At 44.1% G+C, this 18,289-nt stretch overlaps 1 protein-coding gene across 2 annotated transcripts in view; it reads right to left on the minus strand.

Annotated features, from left to right (window-relative positions):
* Nucleotides 1-1,783: 1,783 nt before the first annotated feature.
* Nucleotides 1,784-18,289, minus strand: part of fng (Fringe glycosyltransferase) — a 94,781-nt gene continuing 78,275 nt past the window's right edge. For both annotated transcript variants that reach the window (XM_014349747.2, XM_014349746.2), the window contains exons 7-9: nt 7,436-7,601; nt 4,855-4,940; nt 1,784-3,401 (exon numbers count right to left, since the gene is read on the minus strand). In XM_014349747.2, the coding sequence (XP_014205233.2) occupies nt 3,344-3,401; nt 4,855-4,940; nt 7,436-7,601 (310 nt within the window). In that variant the 3' untranslated portion in view covers nt 1,784-3,343. The remainder of the gene's footprint in view (nt 3,402-4,854; nt 4,941-7,435; nt 7,602-18,289) is intronic.

An 18,289-nucleotide genomic window follows, 5' to 3' on the forward strand; every position in this document is an offset into this window, starting at 1 on the left:
GGTTTATAACTAATAAAATGACTTTACTATATAAGTAGCAATAATTATTTTGGATCAGCGCCATCTAGCGGTCTTTATTTTTTGGCCAAAAGTGGCTCCTAAAATTCTCAATCAGAGCATTCAGGATTAGAGCCATTTAGTCAATTATAAACCAGCCGCAACTCATGATGAAGCTATAAAATGAAAAAATAATTATACATGTGTTTTTGGCGGCAAGTTAACAATCTATTTTCTACTAAAAAATCGACATTCTATGTGTTTGTACTTTTGAAGATGAATTTTTAAGCATAAGACAGATTGTTAACTTGCCGCCAAAAACACATGTATTGTTATTTTTTTATTTTATAGCTTCATCATGAGTTGCGGCTGGTTTATTATTAATTAAATAGCTCTAATCCTGAATGCTCTGATTGAGAATTTTGGGAGCCACTTTTGGCCAAAAAATAAAGACCGCTAGATGGCGCTGATCCAAATAACTATTGCTATTTACAGCAAAGTCACTTTGATAATTACAAACCAGCCGCAACTAATCTTACAGATAGATAATAAAAAGTTGACGTAGTTTGTGCTGTTTGCGGCAAGTTTACAATCCATTTTTTACTCAAAAGTCGACCTCTAAAAATAGAGATATTCATATGGTTTAATAAAATCGACCATATGGCATTACTTAGTAGTAATTTCTTTAATTACTACACATAACTTCACGTACATCTTACACCGTGCTCTCTTTACCAGAATGATAAAATCAGAGTCTGTAAAGTTACGTAGGTCGTGGTGGTAACGCCGCTTGGGGTGTTTTCCGCAATCTTCGTCACCAGCAAGTAATTTAAATTTGCGCTCTACGTTACCGTCAGGTCAGTAAGTCAACTACCTTGAATTAAACTGGCGCTGTAATATATTCCGTAAACTGTCCATGGCCTTAACTGCGCAGTTAAAACAGCAGATGACGTGAAAGTCGAGAAAAAAGTGAAGATTTCATTTTGCTGTTGACTGTCGTCTGCTATTTTAACTGGCCAGATTACGGAACAGAGCGCCATAGTTAATTCAAGATATATCTTGACTTAACTATAGTTGACTTAATTACTGACCTGATGGTAGCGTAGAGCACAACCTTAAATTACTTGCTGGTGACGATTGCGGAAAACACCCTATATTGGTAAGGATATGCAAAGCGCGGCGTATGGGTGAGGAAATCTACTTTACCCACGAAATCCTCAGTTCGTGGAATTGGCAAGAGATGGTAGTAGACAGCTAAAAATATCTGAAAAATCCAAATATATCATGATTTACGATAATGCGTCAGAGTTTAATTAATTCTATATACAAGAGAAAACCGTGTTTACATATTTTAAAAATTTTTTCAAAAATATAACGAGCTAATTTGAGTTTAATAGTAAACAGTTGTGATATCATTGATTTGTCATTGCTGGGAACGCTAGCAAACATAATTAATTTATGCATCTATGTGGTATAAAAACTACTAGTCTTGTCAATGAATAAACATAAATATAACGAAAATTCAATTAATGCTCGTTAATTCAATCTAACACCAGTATATGGGACACAATTATATACATTCATGCTCTAATATATTTAAATAAATAATCGTCGATCGATTGGAACTTGTTTATCAAGTAAATGTATGTATTTGCAAGAATTGTGCTAAAAAAAAAGAAAGAAAAAAAAGTAAGTCCGTTATTTAGCATAAATCTTACGCAACTCCTAGTTATTTCGCAAACGTATACATCTATACAGCAGGTTCTTATTGAATAAAAATACATGATTTGATGTGCATAAAAGTTTATTTTTATACATATGTAAGGAAAAATAAAATAACATAAAATACAATTTTAAAGGCGAGCGTAGCAGTAACTCGGTCGACCCGTGCATCACGACGTCGCAGGGTCGAGGAGCAGGTGCCTTATTTTTTTTTCTAGCTCAGCTGCATCGCTTCTTCAAACATTTGAACCAAATACAATTATACTCGCAAAATCGGAAATCGATGCAAGTGACTTTTACGACAACCTATTGCACTCGATAACGCACACTCGCACCGTAAGCACATACACTGACATATACGCAGTTTTTATTATTTTTATTGCATCGCTGCTCAACGAATTCTCAATTTGCCCATTTTTTTTTTTTTTCCTCTACATGAGAGGAAAAAAATATGCAGGTTTTTTTATACAGATTTATGATCCCCCGTAAAAATAAACATAAAAAAAGGTAACAAAAAATAATATTAGTAAAAAATAATAATAATATGGTTCATGATCGTACGATAATAAAACATTATAATAATGATCCATCTTGTGTACACTCGTAAAATTTAATGTATCACATTTTGTGTACAGCTCGTCTGCTTTACTTATACGGAAAGGACTAGCTTAGACTTATAACGTTCTCGCGAATCATCTCCGAACAAACATATGATAATTGACTTTTTTTTTTTTCTTTAGACGTTAAAACACAAAAAGTATATATGCACGAAATTAATCAACAAAATAAATTTTAACGCGAAAAATTCGAAATAAAATTTTGAGTGAAAATCTTCTTAATGTAGTATAGATATGCATAGACGTAACAACACCTTTTCCGAAGGTATATGCACGCTTGATTACACGTAAGCTTGATATGTATCACACTCTGGCTTTGAACCGGAAGTCCACGACGCTTATATACGTGGCGACGCGCTGGAATTTTGATATTTCTACAATTGTTGCACGCATGTTTTTTTCGGTCAATGCACATATAAGATATTTATACATCAATTTGTATTTACACGTTGAAAAAATTGTGATTTTGTTTGATTTGTATTGTACATGTTTAGGCAGTCATTAAAGTGATGAAAGAGAGAGAGTACAAATATTTATAATCAAGAAACCTCACGGAAACATCCATTGTACCATCATGACATTTTTTTTTCTGATACATAACTTGTAAAATTAACTATACAATATTAATTTACTATTTACAGCTAACATAAAAAAATTGTAACAAACAATATCTTTATCATACAATTCTTATGAGACGAAGAGCTTCATAAGTGTCAATTTTATAAAAACTTTTTTAGCATGAATCAAATAAGTGTCAGTATTTAACAATGTAAACATTAAAAGTGCTACAAAATTTACAGACGGTGGACATAATTAAAATTTTGATGTAATTCTTGAATGTTTTCTTGTAAATTAATCAGAAAATGGACACCTGACATTTTTATGTACAAAAAAATACATCGCCATCAACTATCTTGGCGTGCCTTGAATAATATTTGATTCATCTAAAAGAGGGAAAAAAGATAATAGTGTCGTCTTTAAAAATCATCGTCCAACGGAATCGATCATCATCTGTGCGGGCAGTACGGCACTTGAGGAAACAAATGGCAGTGCAACGATTTGAACCTGTGAACAAAGAAACAGATTTATTGGCGTTAGAAATCAAAATATTTTTTTTACCAAGACACTAGTGTTTTTTTTTTTTTTTTTATAGTTAGCTTAATCCTTTGAGTATTAACAAGTTAATTATGTTCCAAACTGGTCTAATGCCCCTTTTAAAACCACCCCAAAAAAATCACTCCCAAAACGAGCCCTTACTTTTCCCTTATCAACCCAAGACGCCGGTCACGAATTTCAACCTATTCGGAATAGTTCCACTCGACGGGACATCACAAAAACCGCAAATCCGAGTACAATACAAAATAAGGTATATAGCCTATACACGAACGTGCAGCAACAAAAGCCCTACCTTGAAGCGTCAAAAAAAAATCTGACCCTCGAAAAAATCGAAAGCACCAGCCATGGACCCTGTCGTGTAGGTACGCGACACACTTGACGGCGAACAAAGGAATTACACCGGGCGCACCTAAACGAGGGTACATATACCTACAAGTATACGCACGCGTGACACGCGACACCTTTCTTTCTCCGAATCGCGCGTACGAGCAATTGCTTTTTGTAATTTGAGTTCACGGGCACAGTCGCGCGCCAAAGCTTTGGAGATTACAATTACGAAGGAGTCAATAAAATGAACAGAGAGAGAGAAGGGCATGGGTGGCGTTTTTTTTACAGCTCATCCCTAGCGAATCGACTTCTCTCAAGTACTTCCGGGGCTACGCACTCGCGATGGGAACAACGTCGGAGGCGCTTGTGCGTATGAGTAAGTGCACACAGAACTTGTGTTGTATCGCCGTCTCGATTGCAATTATGTAAGTAATTGAAGGCCTGCCGCCGCCGAGGCAAAAACGGTACCCCGATTCGCCCCCCCCCCCCCCCCCATCTCGCCGCTGTCTCGTCAATTTTTTTCAAATACTTCTCACGCGCTCTCTCTCTCTTTATCGCTCTTCTCCTTCGCGAGGCTCCCCTTTTTTCTCCATCTCTCCTCCTCCTCGTTTTTCTCGCTCGGACGGGCGTATTATATATATGTACGTTCGTTAGTTCGTTAGCTCGACTCTCGACTGCTCTCGTTGTACTTGCTGCTTTATTTCTCGAGAGGAGAGTCGGATCGGCGCGTCTTGTGTCCCTGTCCGTCCGTCTTCCCTTGCGGGCTCATTAAATAATTATGTATTTATGACGATGGAAAATAATGACGAGAGGCTCGCTATTAATTGGCACTGAGTGATTATTTTTTTGACGTTGCCGGACAACCCCGGGGGGGTGGTTTTTTTTTCTTTGCGGGCGTGTCTATTTTTTTTTTTTTTTTTTTTTTTTTTTCTTTATAACGTATAAGCTGTTTGAACTCTTAATTGTGCATGTTAATGACTAATCTTTATCATTTCATTGATACATTACAACAGAGCTTTTTTTAATAAAAATTGTCACTAAATTATTGTACCACATAATATGTGAAGCGACTAACCTTTTCGGATCGTCCCTCACACTGAATCCGTCCACCTTGACGACGTTCCAGTCGTCCCTTGGTCCCTTGGAGTAGCTAAACGACACCTGCAACAGAAAGCAATAAAAAAAAACTGTTCAATAAATAAATTTACAACCAGCAACTGGTTTAGTGCTAAGAATAAAAAAAACAAACAATCAAAACAGCTGCAGCAGTGGGCCAATAAATGGGAAAAGCAAAAAAGGAGAGCTCGGTCGAGAGCAAGAGATATACCTACGGATAAGGGGCGCAGAACACAAATCCCCCGACCGAGGAGAAATTGATACGGGTATCTGCGGTGGTGCGCACTTTTTCGTCTCGATCGGCACGCTTTTATATATATATGTATACGCGTGGGTCCGTGTACATTGCACGAAAGCCAACGCCGCGAGCGTAAGAAAAAAAAAAAAGTACAGTATCGAGTCACTCGCACGCAGAGCGTATTACGTAAAAAAAAAAACCATACCGGCATCTGTCGTGGCATTCGTCGGCCAGGCGTTTTTTAATCCCTGCATCATCGATGTCATACAGAGAGCAGCTCTGCATTTTGCGCAAAACTGCCCCACCGCTTTTCTAACAATTAAGCGCACACGTACAAAGTCCATACGAGCAGCCGCTCTATTGGCCTTTCTACAGTTACGAGGGAGTTTACAGTGCGCGTTAACCAGACGCTACAAGACTCTACGGTCGTTACTTTCATATTTACGATTCCTACACGCAAATGCACCGCCAATGTGCGCGTACGCGTATTTTAATATTATGTCCAGCCAATGTGATTATATACACCTACGGCTAATGCGAGAATAAGTTTACCTGCTCGCGAGACACGCACATTTTTTTCATAAAATCCTCTGGCTCGCGATAACTGCTCCCATACGCGTGGGTCATTGGGTACGCGCTTGTCCGTCTCCCGATACATGACAAACGGCCCTTCCTCGTACATGCAACCCTTCCTTTCTTTCCTCCGGAGCAACTGGACCGCACGTAAGGAATCGAGGAGGAACAAGAAAACACATCCTCCTATCAGGCATCTCTGCTCTCTCCCTCTCCCAAGTGGTATAGGCACGAGCAAAGAACTTAATAGACGAGTTATGCCCGTCTATCTCGACGTCCCGATCGCGAAGCTCGATGCAGCCTAGTACATTGTATGAATACTCCTTCCTGTGCTCGCGGGATTTTCCAAAGAGCCGGTGCAGCACGTGGGAGAGAGAGAGAGGGAGAGAGGAAAAAGTGGGTTCGTGTTTTTTGAAAATTCAATTGACTCGTTTCCTTTTTCTCCTATGCCGATCGCGCGCCCGTTAAGGTCAAACGGAGTGATTTATGGCCGCCAACGAGCTTTCCAATGACGTATGTATCAATTCGTGGTTTTACTTATGCATGTTGCACTTAGCTTTGAAATAATCCTCAAAGGTAAGATTATAAAGTTTGATGCGCAAAATGAGGTCGTGATATTCTCGTCTGTACATATATATATAGAGGCGAACAGTGATGGGCGAAAACTCGAAGTTGCCCCTTGACGACGGAGCTTCCAAAACTGTCTTTGAGAGCTCGTAGGTTCGGCTATGTGTGTATGCGGGAGTGAGTCGATGAAATTTGCATGTTTGCATATTTCAACGGCAGGGCAGGGGGGTTTCGTGCACGTCGATGTGCGAGAGGCTTTCGCAAAGTTTCAACTGCTGCTGCTGCTGTTACTACGGGGCCGACGGACGGTTCGTTGAACTGACGGAAGGGTGGAAACGTTTTTGGTACTCTGTTTTATTTATTTTCTTTCTTTTTTTTTTTTTTTTCTTTTCGGTAAGGGCAGAAACTTTAGTACAGGCTTTGGAGAAAGTGTGTATATTTTGGGGGGGGGGAAAGAGCGACAAAATTACTTCTAAAGTTTGGGCTTGGGCCATTTTTATCGATCCGAGAGAGCATAAGGAGTCTTGCAATATTCAACTCGTATAAGACGGAAACCTGCATTTGAGTAAACGGCACGAAACGTCAATATTGAATGTTCCGAAATTACACAAGTACAAAGGATGCATACTTTATTTACCATCTACATTTAAATATTTTAAATACAGCTTAATAAATTAACGATTTTTACTTTAAAAAGTGAATATACTGTTGATTGATTATTATAAGGGTTTGTACCGCACAGAAGCAAACTCAAAGAAAATTTGTTTTTAATCAATAAACTGATTATTCAATTCTATTAGTGGACCATTGCAAAATCCAGCTATACTTTCTTGCAGGTAATATATTACAGTATAAAAAAAAATTACTGAAAATTCATGAGTAACTACGTAGCTACTGCTTTCACATAAGAATATCATAATTGGGTTACGTACGCAGTATGAAAAATAAAGACACAATCTTGTAGTCGTTCGTACTCTCTTCCTTTTTTTTTTACTTTGAAGGCTTGATAAAAAAAATATTAACAGCCACACAGATTGAAAGAAAACGAAACCAGAGCTCGACTGGCGCACAAAAGCGATTCAAGGACTTGCTCGTGAACTTTTATCGTACACGGTATACACACACACACACACAAGCGCGCCCAGCTAGACGCTCCACTGACCTGCTCGTGAAGGGTGTCTTTGTTGAGGAACTTGAGAATCTCGAGATGCGAATGAAACTGCTCAACGACGGTGAGCTGTTTCTTCAGCAAGTGCTCGATTATGTATCCCATGGTCACGTCGTCCGGCAGTCGGATTCTGTCGCCGACGGTGATGAATTTGCCGCCACTGTAACATAAAATCGAATCATTTCACATGTAAGCTTTCATGAATACATTTTTCGTTTTATGTTTAAAAAATTGGATTAAAATTAAAGTTGCAAGTTCTTGCAGCAACATGACAATGGCAGTTTAACGTCTTCCACGTAATCAGAGGAGTGAACAACAGTCACCATAAGCAAGAGTATACGGTGAGAGAAACTTTTGTTTTTTTCAGTGCCTCGAAAAAGAAGCCAAAAGCAATTTTCAAGCCGGTGCAATTAAAACCCGTTCCGAAATCGCAAAACCGTATCACTCGTTAGACCCACCCCTGGATGGAGATAAAGAGAAAGGAGAAGCGGAAGGTAGCGATAATGAAAGAAAAAAAAGAAAAGATATCTCCCAACAAAAAACCATTACGGTACTTTTCCCGCGGAGCTTCTCTTCTCGTTACCCGAACGAGCGTGTATTATCTCGATGCGAAGCTGATATCGAGAGAAACAAGAAAACACGGCGGCGCGAAGAAAAGTGCGCTCGGATTATAAGCATCGCGAGAGCTCGTTTAAAGGAGGCGAAAGAAATGGAAACAAAAACTAAAGCATCGGATGTGCGAATGAGAGGGATCAAAAAAAAAAAAAAAAAAAAAAAAAAAGAGAGAGATTCGCATAAACGAGGTGCGGCTCTTTGAGGTCGAGTAAGGGATATCGTATGGGGGGGGGGAGGAATTTAATTATTCGAGCGGCTTTAATTCGGCAACATTCCGGCTCGCGTATGGAGATTAGGCCGGCAAACACCTCGTCGCACCTGCCGCTTCGTCTCCCCCGCCCCCTGTCCTTCTCTCTCCTTCGCACGCCGCGCGTACACGTATAGGTGTGCACGTCCCTTCGATCTCAGCTCCGTCGCGCCGCTCCATTAAAAACGAAAGCGGCTTATTACGCTCCGTACCCAGGGCCGATTAATCGCTAATGGATCGGATTGCCGGTCAAAGCTGGCGCGCAGTTGTTGAACTTTTCGCAATTTAAATCCTCAAAGGACGGATTGCCCCTCTCCGCTTGCACGGATTATTTCTCGTTTATTTATACATGCTTCTTTTCCACAAAAGTTCCATCATGTGTTGCGCTCGCGAATTTTCTCGATATTTAATTGCCTTTTTCGTTCGATCAAAGGGCAAAGGTTTTGTTTTACTCGAGGACTTGTACAACAATCCGAGGTGAAAGTGCGCCGTTGTCGCTGTAAATTTGCAAGTCCTTCCAAAGAGCCGATCCGTACGAGGATTAATTGGTTTATTATGCCCCTCGCGAATTCATGCAAATGCCCGGCATGTCCGCCGAGATAAGCTTCGCGTTTTTTTTCTTTCCGGACAAAAATTCAACTCATCCGACGAGATTTTAATTAATCGCCGAATCATTCGTGATATACGTGATCCCAGGAAAGCTGGCCACGCAAGTATATTGTACGATTTGATGGAGAAAAAAAAAGTCCCCAAAACCCCTCGGGGGAGCCGCCCACGTAATAGTTTCGCACGGTCTGGCAAAGAGACACCGCCGAGCGAAATACGGAAAAACGTCGTGGCAATAATCAACGTCGTCGTCTCCGTCCTCACACGGGATCCAAGAAAAAAAGCGCCAGCAGCTCGTCCGAAAGCATCGGTAGTTCGTCGTCCCGCGCGGGTCTAGAAAAAAACGCAAAAACGAACGGGGTCCTATACATAAACACACGCGAGCGAGGGCCGAAATGCGCGCAAGGACGACGACAGGAGAGTTTCCATGGGCCTGCTGCCAATTAGGGGACACACGCTCCGAGAGATATATACTAGTCACAGATGCTGCCGCATGGGCCCCAATACACAAGGGCTGATGGCAACAGCAGAAGAAGACAAGAAGAAGTTGGGTGTATGGCACCGTGCGTGTATAGGTGCACCAATGCGGTTGACGCGCGAGCGCGCTTTAATTAACATTTTTCGTTTCGATTGGTCCGTCCGCCCGGCCCTCCTGATGGCCCCATATACCCTCGTCCGCTCTCTCGTTTCGTTTTCGCTCTCATTAGCGAATACCGCGACGTGGCCTCCCTTTTCGCCGCTATACTCGGCCCTCCTCGCGATCATCCACATATACCTGTCCGCCGCACACGTAGCGTGTCTCTCTAGTGCCCCTTGTTTTGTCTTCCTTCCTTACCGATTCGGACTCGACGAAATCCGATCGTCCACCCCCTTCGATCCTCAGCTCGTCTTCTTCGTGATTTCTCCGCTCGCGCGACCTTTTTAATTGGCCGGATTAGCCTCCCGCGCGCGATCGAGAGAGAGAGAGAGGAAAGTCGCGAAACCGATTTTTTACCGATCCGCGCGCCAATCCCTCCCCCGGCGATTACCTTTTGGGTTTTATCCTTCGGCTGTTCGCAGGAGGAGAAAGAGATCGGTATAGGGCCGTCGTCTCCCTTTCGGCAGGGGATGGGCAGGAATATCGGCCTCGTTAAAATACCACGCGACGAAATCGAAATTCGAGGTTAAGAGCAGGGAGGTGGGGGCTGCGTTTGTTCTTGCGTGCGTGCGCGTTTCATTTGTGCGTTATGCGCTCGTTCCTAAAAAGAGGGAGGCCGGGGGACAAGAGGCTTACAGAAACGAAATCGCGCGTCTTTCCCACATGTATATACGCAAGGGCTCCTTTTTACTTTTTTTTTTTTTTTTTTTTTTCCGAGCCCGATATCGTGAAATATTTCCGGGGGTTTCTCGTTCGGTTGTTTTTCGACGAAGTCTCAGTGTTTTTCAATTAACGTTCCTCGAGTGTCGTTAACGAGGCCAAAGCTACCGTTTTACATGTAGAATCTGTGGTGGTGCTATTCAATGCTTCTTTTCCCGAAACGATTTAAAATAGACGTCTCTCGGAGTCATTTGGGGTTCGCGTAGCGTGAAATAACAGGGTTGGGACGGAGTCGCGGTGAATTTTTGACGGTTTTCCGATGGCAGGTACCGATCGTTCCATTAAACGAAACCCGCAATTACCGGCCGGTTTTTACGACACCCGATCCATTCGATTGATTTAGGGGTCATTTGAGCTAATAATGTACGGGTGCGCGATTCATTTGCATACATCGTTAAGCCAAACGAGCAGGCGATTGACATTGAATGCAAAGTAGCCGGGCACCTGCTTCTATCGGAATCGGATGGCTCGAGTCGATACGTTTCACAGTCTCGAAATCTAGCTCTTTCCGGGGAACATTGATACACCTCGTGCAAGTAAAATTAAACTTTTTCTTTACTCCGGAATAACCAAAAATCCAAATGGAAAAAATAAAATTCCTCGAGCGTGTTTTATTTAAATGAAATGGCCGTTCGATGCAAATAAAACAACCCCACAGGTACTTTTTTTTCCTCAAATCATTATACCTATCACACTTTTACTTACGCATACGCCTATACAAATCGACGGTCGCCGGGAGCATTTTTACATAATACAGCGTCAAGAAAAAAAAAAAAAAAAAAAAAAAAAAAAGAAAGAAAAAAGTTAATACGCTCTTTCCTCGTAGGCTCCGTCTCCCGAAACGCTTCCCCGAAACCCGTGAGTACAAAACGGTGTACGGGCCTAATTAAGCGAGACGCCCGGTGGTAATAAAATCGACATCCAAACCACTCGGTGTGTACATATAAACGTGGGCACGTGGAGATAAATCACCGCGGGAGCGACGAAATCCCGAGACCGTTTCCGCGCGAACCGATCGGATGACGGATTCATATATACACGCGACCGGCACTACTGAGGTAGCCGAGCGGTCGCAACACCCCCCCCCCTCGCCCCCATTATCCCGCTAACGACCTCATTAACTCGGGCGATAAACCTGTCAGCGGAGCGATTCCGTCATTAAGAGCCGGACCCTCCCTCGTACTCGCTCGGCCGAAAAATCACTCGGACGAATCTGAGCGCGTGCGTCTGCTGATTTTCTGATCCGAAATGAAAAAGGGAGGCATCGGCGATCGAAAATATGAATTAAAAGGTGACGTGTAGGTACTGCACTTGCAGGTACAAGTGCACGCGTAGGGATGGGGCCCCCGCATCCTCTAGCGAAATCGTGGACCTATTGCGTGATTATATACTCGCCTAATTGGATTCCTTTCGTCGTGGCCCGATTGGGGTGAGCTCCGTCGGGGGGAGGGGGTGGCTATCAGCGGCGGCGGCTCGTAAAACCAATTTGGGCATTCCGAGGGCGCGGAGAGCGAGACGGAAGCGAGAGGATGGGATCGCACCGGACTGATCTATGGGTGCCCTTTTATAGGTTTGTTTGGTATACACCGCTATAGGATGAGACAGGTATCGTGAAACGCGAGGTGTGGCGAGGCAGAGCCTGATGCTTTTGTTCATTCTATATACGGTAGTAATGGTAATTGCGGGTTTCGCACAGACTGTTTTTTTTTCTTCCTTTTCTTGTTAATAAATTAGATTATCGTCCATCACCGATGCATGCCGAAGAATTATAATTACCCCAACAATAAGCGAAGCATAGTTATCTGGTGTATAGAAATAATGTTTGAACAACTGGAAAAAGGTAACCCTGGATATCTACCCGGCACGTGTAACTCTCAACGTGCACCTTTTTTTTTTAAAACACACATCTCTCATTCGCGTTGAAGCACATGAAAAAGGAGCGTCGGCGGCGAAAAAAAAGAAAAATCTCGAAATCGCGGCATCCACAACCCCCCCGGCCGTGGGCATTTTTCCAGCCCGGCCCTCATTATTTCTCCTCAATTTCAACTCTCCCCTCGTTCCGTTTGCCGCACTTTGAGCCGCCGCTCCGGACTCGGGTCGCACATACCGCGTGCATCACACGTTACGCGCGAAACCCTCTCTCTCTCTCTATGGTAGAAAATATTACGCGGTGAATTCCCCGGCGAGCTGGTGCTTCAGCTCATAACGTAGGTATGTAGCATGCGGTGCAGGTGTTCTCCCGCGAAATGATGTGGATTCGTTTTGAGATGGAAACGCGGATCCCGAAACGGGGCTGGGAAGCGAATCAGGGGGGCCCGAGGAATTTAATTGAACATCACGTGCGCAGGGATATGATGCACGTACGCTGATTCCGTTACATTCGCTCATGTTTCAAGAGGTCAAAATGAGGAGGCGAAGCGTCTGAGGATTCTGGCAAAACAGTGTATACTATTTTGATCTATATGTACGATTGATGTGCAAGTAAACTGGGCTATACTTTTAATCGACGAACCATCGATTCGTTAGTTTTTGCAATGCGCAACTCTTGTAACTGCAGAAAAAGAACAACAACGCTCTGGAAAGTGTAAATTTTTTTTTGTCACTTTATAGTGGGTACCGTAAAGCCGACAATCACCAGAAGAAAAAGATAGGAACATGACGAAAATAAAACTGTGAAAGTTCGAAAAAAAACCTCTGAATTAATAAACCGATAAATCTTCATTTAACGAACAAAAAAAAGGAAAAAAACACCTGAACGAAGGCAAAATAAAACACAATTTGTCGTCGAAACGAACGTCTGTATCAAAATTCATCGCCAACGCTGAAATCCATCGTCGATCCGAAACACGCGCTCGCGGTAATTATATAAAACGGGAAGAAAAAAAAAAAAAGAGGTAAGCAAGTCTCTTTCGTTACGTTGATTTCCATAAAACAGCATCAGGTAGCCCCGAGTGGTGGCATCGATTTGATCGAGGAGCCACGACCGTCATTTTCTCGCGTGGCTCTCGTGAACCCGAGATAAAGAGCCGCTATCTCCCGTCGGAATCTCCACACCAACCTTTCCCCCCTGTATTTTTTCTTCCTCGTTATTTATCTTCTTAACGAGTCGTCACCGCAACTACGCGTGGATTAGAAAATTTTTCAAAACCACGATTCTGGGAATCCCCCTTGACCATAAAAAATGTTTACCAGAGCCGAAAAAAACAAAAAAAAATTCCTCACGCGAGAAGAAAACTCATCATCCACTCCTCTCTCATCCGGTGCATTTAAAAGATCGATTCATCGCGATCTGCGAGCTGCACAATTGCACGCGTCGATTGGCAATCATCCACGAGTCCCATCGTAATAACTTCTTTCCGATACAAAAACCTTTCGCCCGAGGATTTATTGTGAACCATTAATAACACCCCCACTCCCAGCCCCAATCCTTTGGTGCTCCTATCAGGACTCTGTCTCCGACAAAGGATCGGATACACATCGCCGAATGACGCGGCGGTTCTTTTTCACCTATGCACGTGTAGCATGTACGAAAAGTTTCATAAACGAAAAACAAAAACAAAAAAAAAGAAAGAAAGAAATCGAGATTTCGCGCGATTCGTCAAGCTCCGTTGAATATATCGCGTTAACGCTTAACGAGAAAAAAAAAAAAAAGGGGGGAGTGGGGGGAAAGGTGAGAAACTAAAATCCCCAGGGACTAATTAAGACCCACCGCTGAGGGGCCTCCGCCACGCTGATGCGCTACGCCATTAAACGGAGCCCTTTGGCGCGGCTAATATACCTTATACGCACAGGTGAGTCGATACGCGAGTATAATAATGAGTTGCGTCGTCGTAGAGAGATGTGCTGGTAGTTTAAGCTTTGGTCGTGCACGGGGGGTATATATACTTAGCGAGAAGCGTTAATGGCTCCGTGCTAGGTGTTATATGGCTTTTTAGAGGAGAACCGCGACTGTGACGAACCGAGGCTTTGTCACTTTGACGAAAGTATACATTAGTCCCTGTGTATGGTATAAAGTTGCGATGGTAGCGAAATTCACGAGGGTTTTTCCTGAATTCTTGGCTAAAACGGTACCCCCAATTGTGGCCGTAAATCAGCTATCCGAGATGAGAGGGCTCGGTCATTTTAGTCTCATTGAAAAGCCCAATAAAAATCGGAAAATCCTCGCACAGTGTCCAAGGAGGAAGATGAACTGCCCTCTCGTCGGCCTCTAAACCCACAGCGGACAGAGGGAAGAGATCCCCGGGCGGTGATATTCCCCGCGCACGTTGAATTCTTCTCTGCCCGAGAGAGCGACATTTCTCGCGCTCCTGATCCTCTCGCACGCGCACCCCCCTTCTCTCTCTCCGTCCACCCTTTTGCTTAATGAAACGGAGGGACAAACGAGCGCCAAGTCTTTCTCTGCTCGCGCTACGGTGGGAAAGCGCGCGAGATATTCAGTGAGAAGTATTATACCGCGGCAGGTAACATTTCAATTCGACTCTGGGGCCTCCTCATCCCTCCTCCTCCCTCCTTCGATCTTTTACCGATCGGAGGCTTCTTTTCTCTCGCCCGAGCACCTGCGTCTCCCATCCACTCGGCCGGTGGAATTTCAACGAGTTAATTGGACTTTTAACCGGAGATCTATGGCTTTTTTTTCCAAAAAAAAATTCTTCATGGAAATGATCCTTGAGATTCGGTATACCTTTTTTTCCCAAAGTTTTCCATTATATGGTGAACGGCGAACATATTTTGGGACATCCGACCACATTCGCGATTACTCCGTTAGACCAAGCAATGTCCATCCCCGTGCATTACTTTCAAGGAGTTGATACATCAGCCATGTACCAGAAGTAAGTACAGGTGTTTGTACGCGTTACACCCATCGCACCCGAGTATTCTCCCGTGAAATAAAACTTATCTTGTGGGAGGCTCGTCCAGCCCCTAGGACATGATATACAGAGCCCTGGAATAGAGGAGAAGGAGGATGGGGGTAAGCGACGACGGGTTCGCGTAATGGTGGGCGTCATCGTGCCGTATACGCAATTACACAAGTGTGCTCCGGATGCGCCGGTATATGTATATACCGTATATTATGTGCTACAGCAGCGGTAATTATTGCGCTCCGGCGAGCGCAGTAGTCGGTCCTTTCTTACACGCACGGCTCTATGCGATCCATCCAACGCCGTACAGTATACCTATAACTAGCTCCGAGTTGCTACGTACAAGTGTCTTCCTCGCGATTCTTTCTCACGTTGTTCCCTTTCTCCTCCTTGTATATACCTATACGCATCCTTTCTCGCATAGTTCAAGTCGCACCGTATATACTCCACAATGCGTCACGGTACACTCGCACGGTCTTATATATGTATACGGTAGGTATGTAGATCTTGTAGAAGAAGGAGGAGGGTCACGCTCGAGAGGCTGCCGAGATATTCCGGAAGCCGCTACGAAGTGGGAAGAAGAAGAGACGGGGCCGCGCTCGGATTTTCGGGAGCGCGTGTATATTTATGCCCGCGCCCCGGGAATTTTAATTGCCAGAAGCGACGTAGGTATACATATATATATACTTGTACAAGGAGTATGGTCCCGGTGCCGCATGTGACTCCTTTTTCGGCTCTGGTGTTCACGGGGAGCGCAGAGCAGCTGTGGTGACGATTGCCGGCATAAATCTCCCTCGTCTCCCTTGCCGCGGTGGACCTTCTTTTATTTTGTATACGCGTATACATACGTATACTTTGGGGACCGGATCATCGATAGGCAAATTTTGCCTTCGAGAAAGGTCCACGCGTTTACGAGGTGATTTTGACCGATCGTCCGACCGGTGATGATACACGTTACGGTGGGCTTTGTGCAGAGGAATCGTGAGTTTTTTAAAATCATTTTACCTCATGCTGCTGTAGTTGTGGATTAATTATTTTTCAACGGAAACTGCACTCGTTGTAAAAAAAAAGATGTGTTATATGCACTGCGACCTCGACTCTGTTCGATAACCAGGGGAAAAAAAGTTAAATTCATCGAAGGTTCTCCCTTATAGTTCATCCCCGCGATCTCTGATTAATGCCACGAAATTTTTTACAACTCCATGCATGCCCCACTTGCATGCATACATACTTCAATGTCTCAATATACACAGGGCTCACGGCAAAACACGCGTATATGCTGGGGAATCTTGAATTTGTCATTGAAAATCGACACACGAAAGATTTGCACCGTAAAAACGAAGAAAGTATATATACCTGCGGGGTACGAGGTATATACCTCGGAAGAAATCGAAGGGACGTCATAAAGTTAATGGCACGGCCCTAATGAATTCAATATCACCGCTGGAGCCTCCAAAGGGAACCCTCCCTCCCCCCCTTCATCTTTGCTTTTTGCTGAAAATCGATTAATAAGCGGTCGATGGCGAGGGGGAGCACGAAAAAAAGGGGGGTGGGAGGAGAAGAAGAAAACGAGGGTACCGCAGCGGTTCAACGCACTCTCGGGGCGTCGTCCACTTGTTCGTTCGATCAACAAGTGCAGAAGAACACGCCGCTGTGCTGTCCTCCCCTCCCATCCTCTCCTTTTTTTTTTCTTTATTATCATTATCTTCGGGTGTACCCCGTCAGCTTTTATTTTCATTTCTACCTTTCTCCCCGCCGATTTGGTCTTCCGCCGGCTACGCTGACGCTGTCATTTCCAGATGCCCCTCCCCCCCGATATACTTTTATTCCCCTCTTTCTCATATCGGGTTTATTACTCCGCGTTTGCCTTTCGCATTCGGGGCCCACTTTGGAGCTGCATGCGCGCTCATATACGCACTCTGCAGGTTTATGGCCAATGTGCACATACTTCCCCCCCCCCCCCCCCAAGTAAGTACTTTCTTTTCGCCACTCTCTGCTGTCCACGGCCGCATCTTCATTAAGGAAAAAAATGGGCTCCCGCAAAACCTGCGGGCACGTACATTATTTGGCACTGTCTGTTATTGTTTTCGTGCTATTTTATTACTATTGCTACTATATTTGCTTCTTGATTGTTTTTCGACCGCAAGTCGTTGCTTCGTCCATCGTTATTTCGTATATACTGGCTGCTTTCAGTTTGCCCGAAGACGCGAGGGTCCGCATTCCCATACGCAATATGCGCCGGCGAGGCCGAAAATAAAAAGTTCGGTCCCCACGACGTTGAACGCGCCGATCCCCGCTGCTACACTCGTCCTTATATACATATACGCGCCGAAGGGGGGGGGGGCGATCGATCCACCGAAATTTAATTAAGACGTCCTCGTTATGATTTTCTGAAACTCACGACTCGTGATTATATGCAAGGGACTCGCGTCGCGATTAATTTCGAATCGACAGCCCCCCCCAATGTGTGATGATAAATAATACAGTGGTCCGGAGGATCGGTGTCTTTTTTCGAGAGGGCACAAGTCGATTCCTTTCAATTGCTAATTTAATTTCGATCTTTAATGAAACCGAGCGATCTGACAAAAAAAACGTATATGTATGAGCCATCAGAGCGTACGCTTTGATATTTTATGGCGTTGAGGAATCCGGTCGGCAAACAAGAGTACGTATGTATAAATAAAAGTGTACGGCGTGTCGCAGCTCGTGTGGACTCTTGTCGAGTGCTCCTCGGGGCCCCGAACAATTAGGCAAAGTCACTTTCAGAAGTGGAGAGGAGAGAAGAAGAGAAAAAAATTAAAAGAAACGCGTCGCTGCAGTGCACGGCGAAAGTCGAGATCGAGTATGCGTTCGAGGACATTGAAAACAGCTCGCGACGCGCTCCCCTCGAGTGCTCGGTCAAATGGGCCACTCGAGCCGATGGCCATTTGCGAGGATGACGCGATGACTTTTCGACCACTGCTGCTACCGCGACGTTTTGATTTTTCTTCTTCTTCCAACTCGCGTCTTACATTATAATTGACACTTTTCGCGACAACGTGTGGTCCCCGAGCATCCGGGTACGCCGAGCGAGCAAACAGAGCCCACGCGCGGTGAGGCTGCAGTTTTGCCACGAGCTCGAAATTAATTTTTTCGAGCTTGTCACGCCTCTGTTTGTGGAAGAC

This window comes from Copidosoma floridanum, unplaced genomic scaffold (assembly GCF_036245765.1).
Source record: "Copidosoma floridanum isolate Cflo_tuat_1 unplaced genomic scaffold, Cflo_Japanese_pri ptg000029l, whole genome shotgun sequence".
Classification (NCBI taxonomy): Eukaryota; Metazoa; Arthropoda; class Insecta; order Hymenoptera; family Encyrtidae; genus Copidosoma; species Copidosoma floridanum.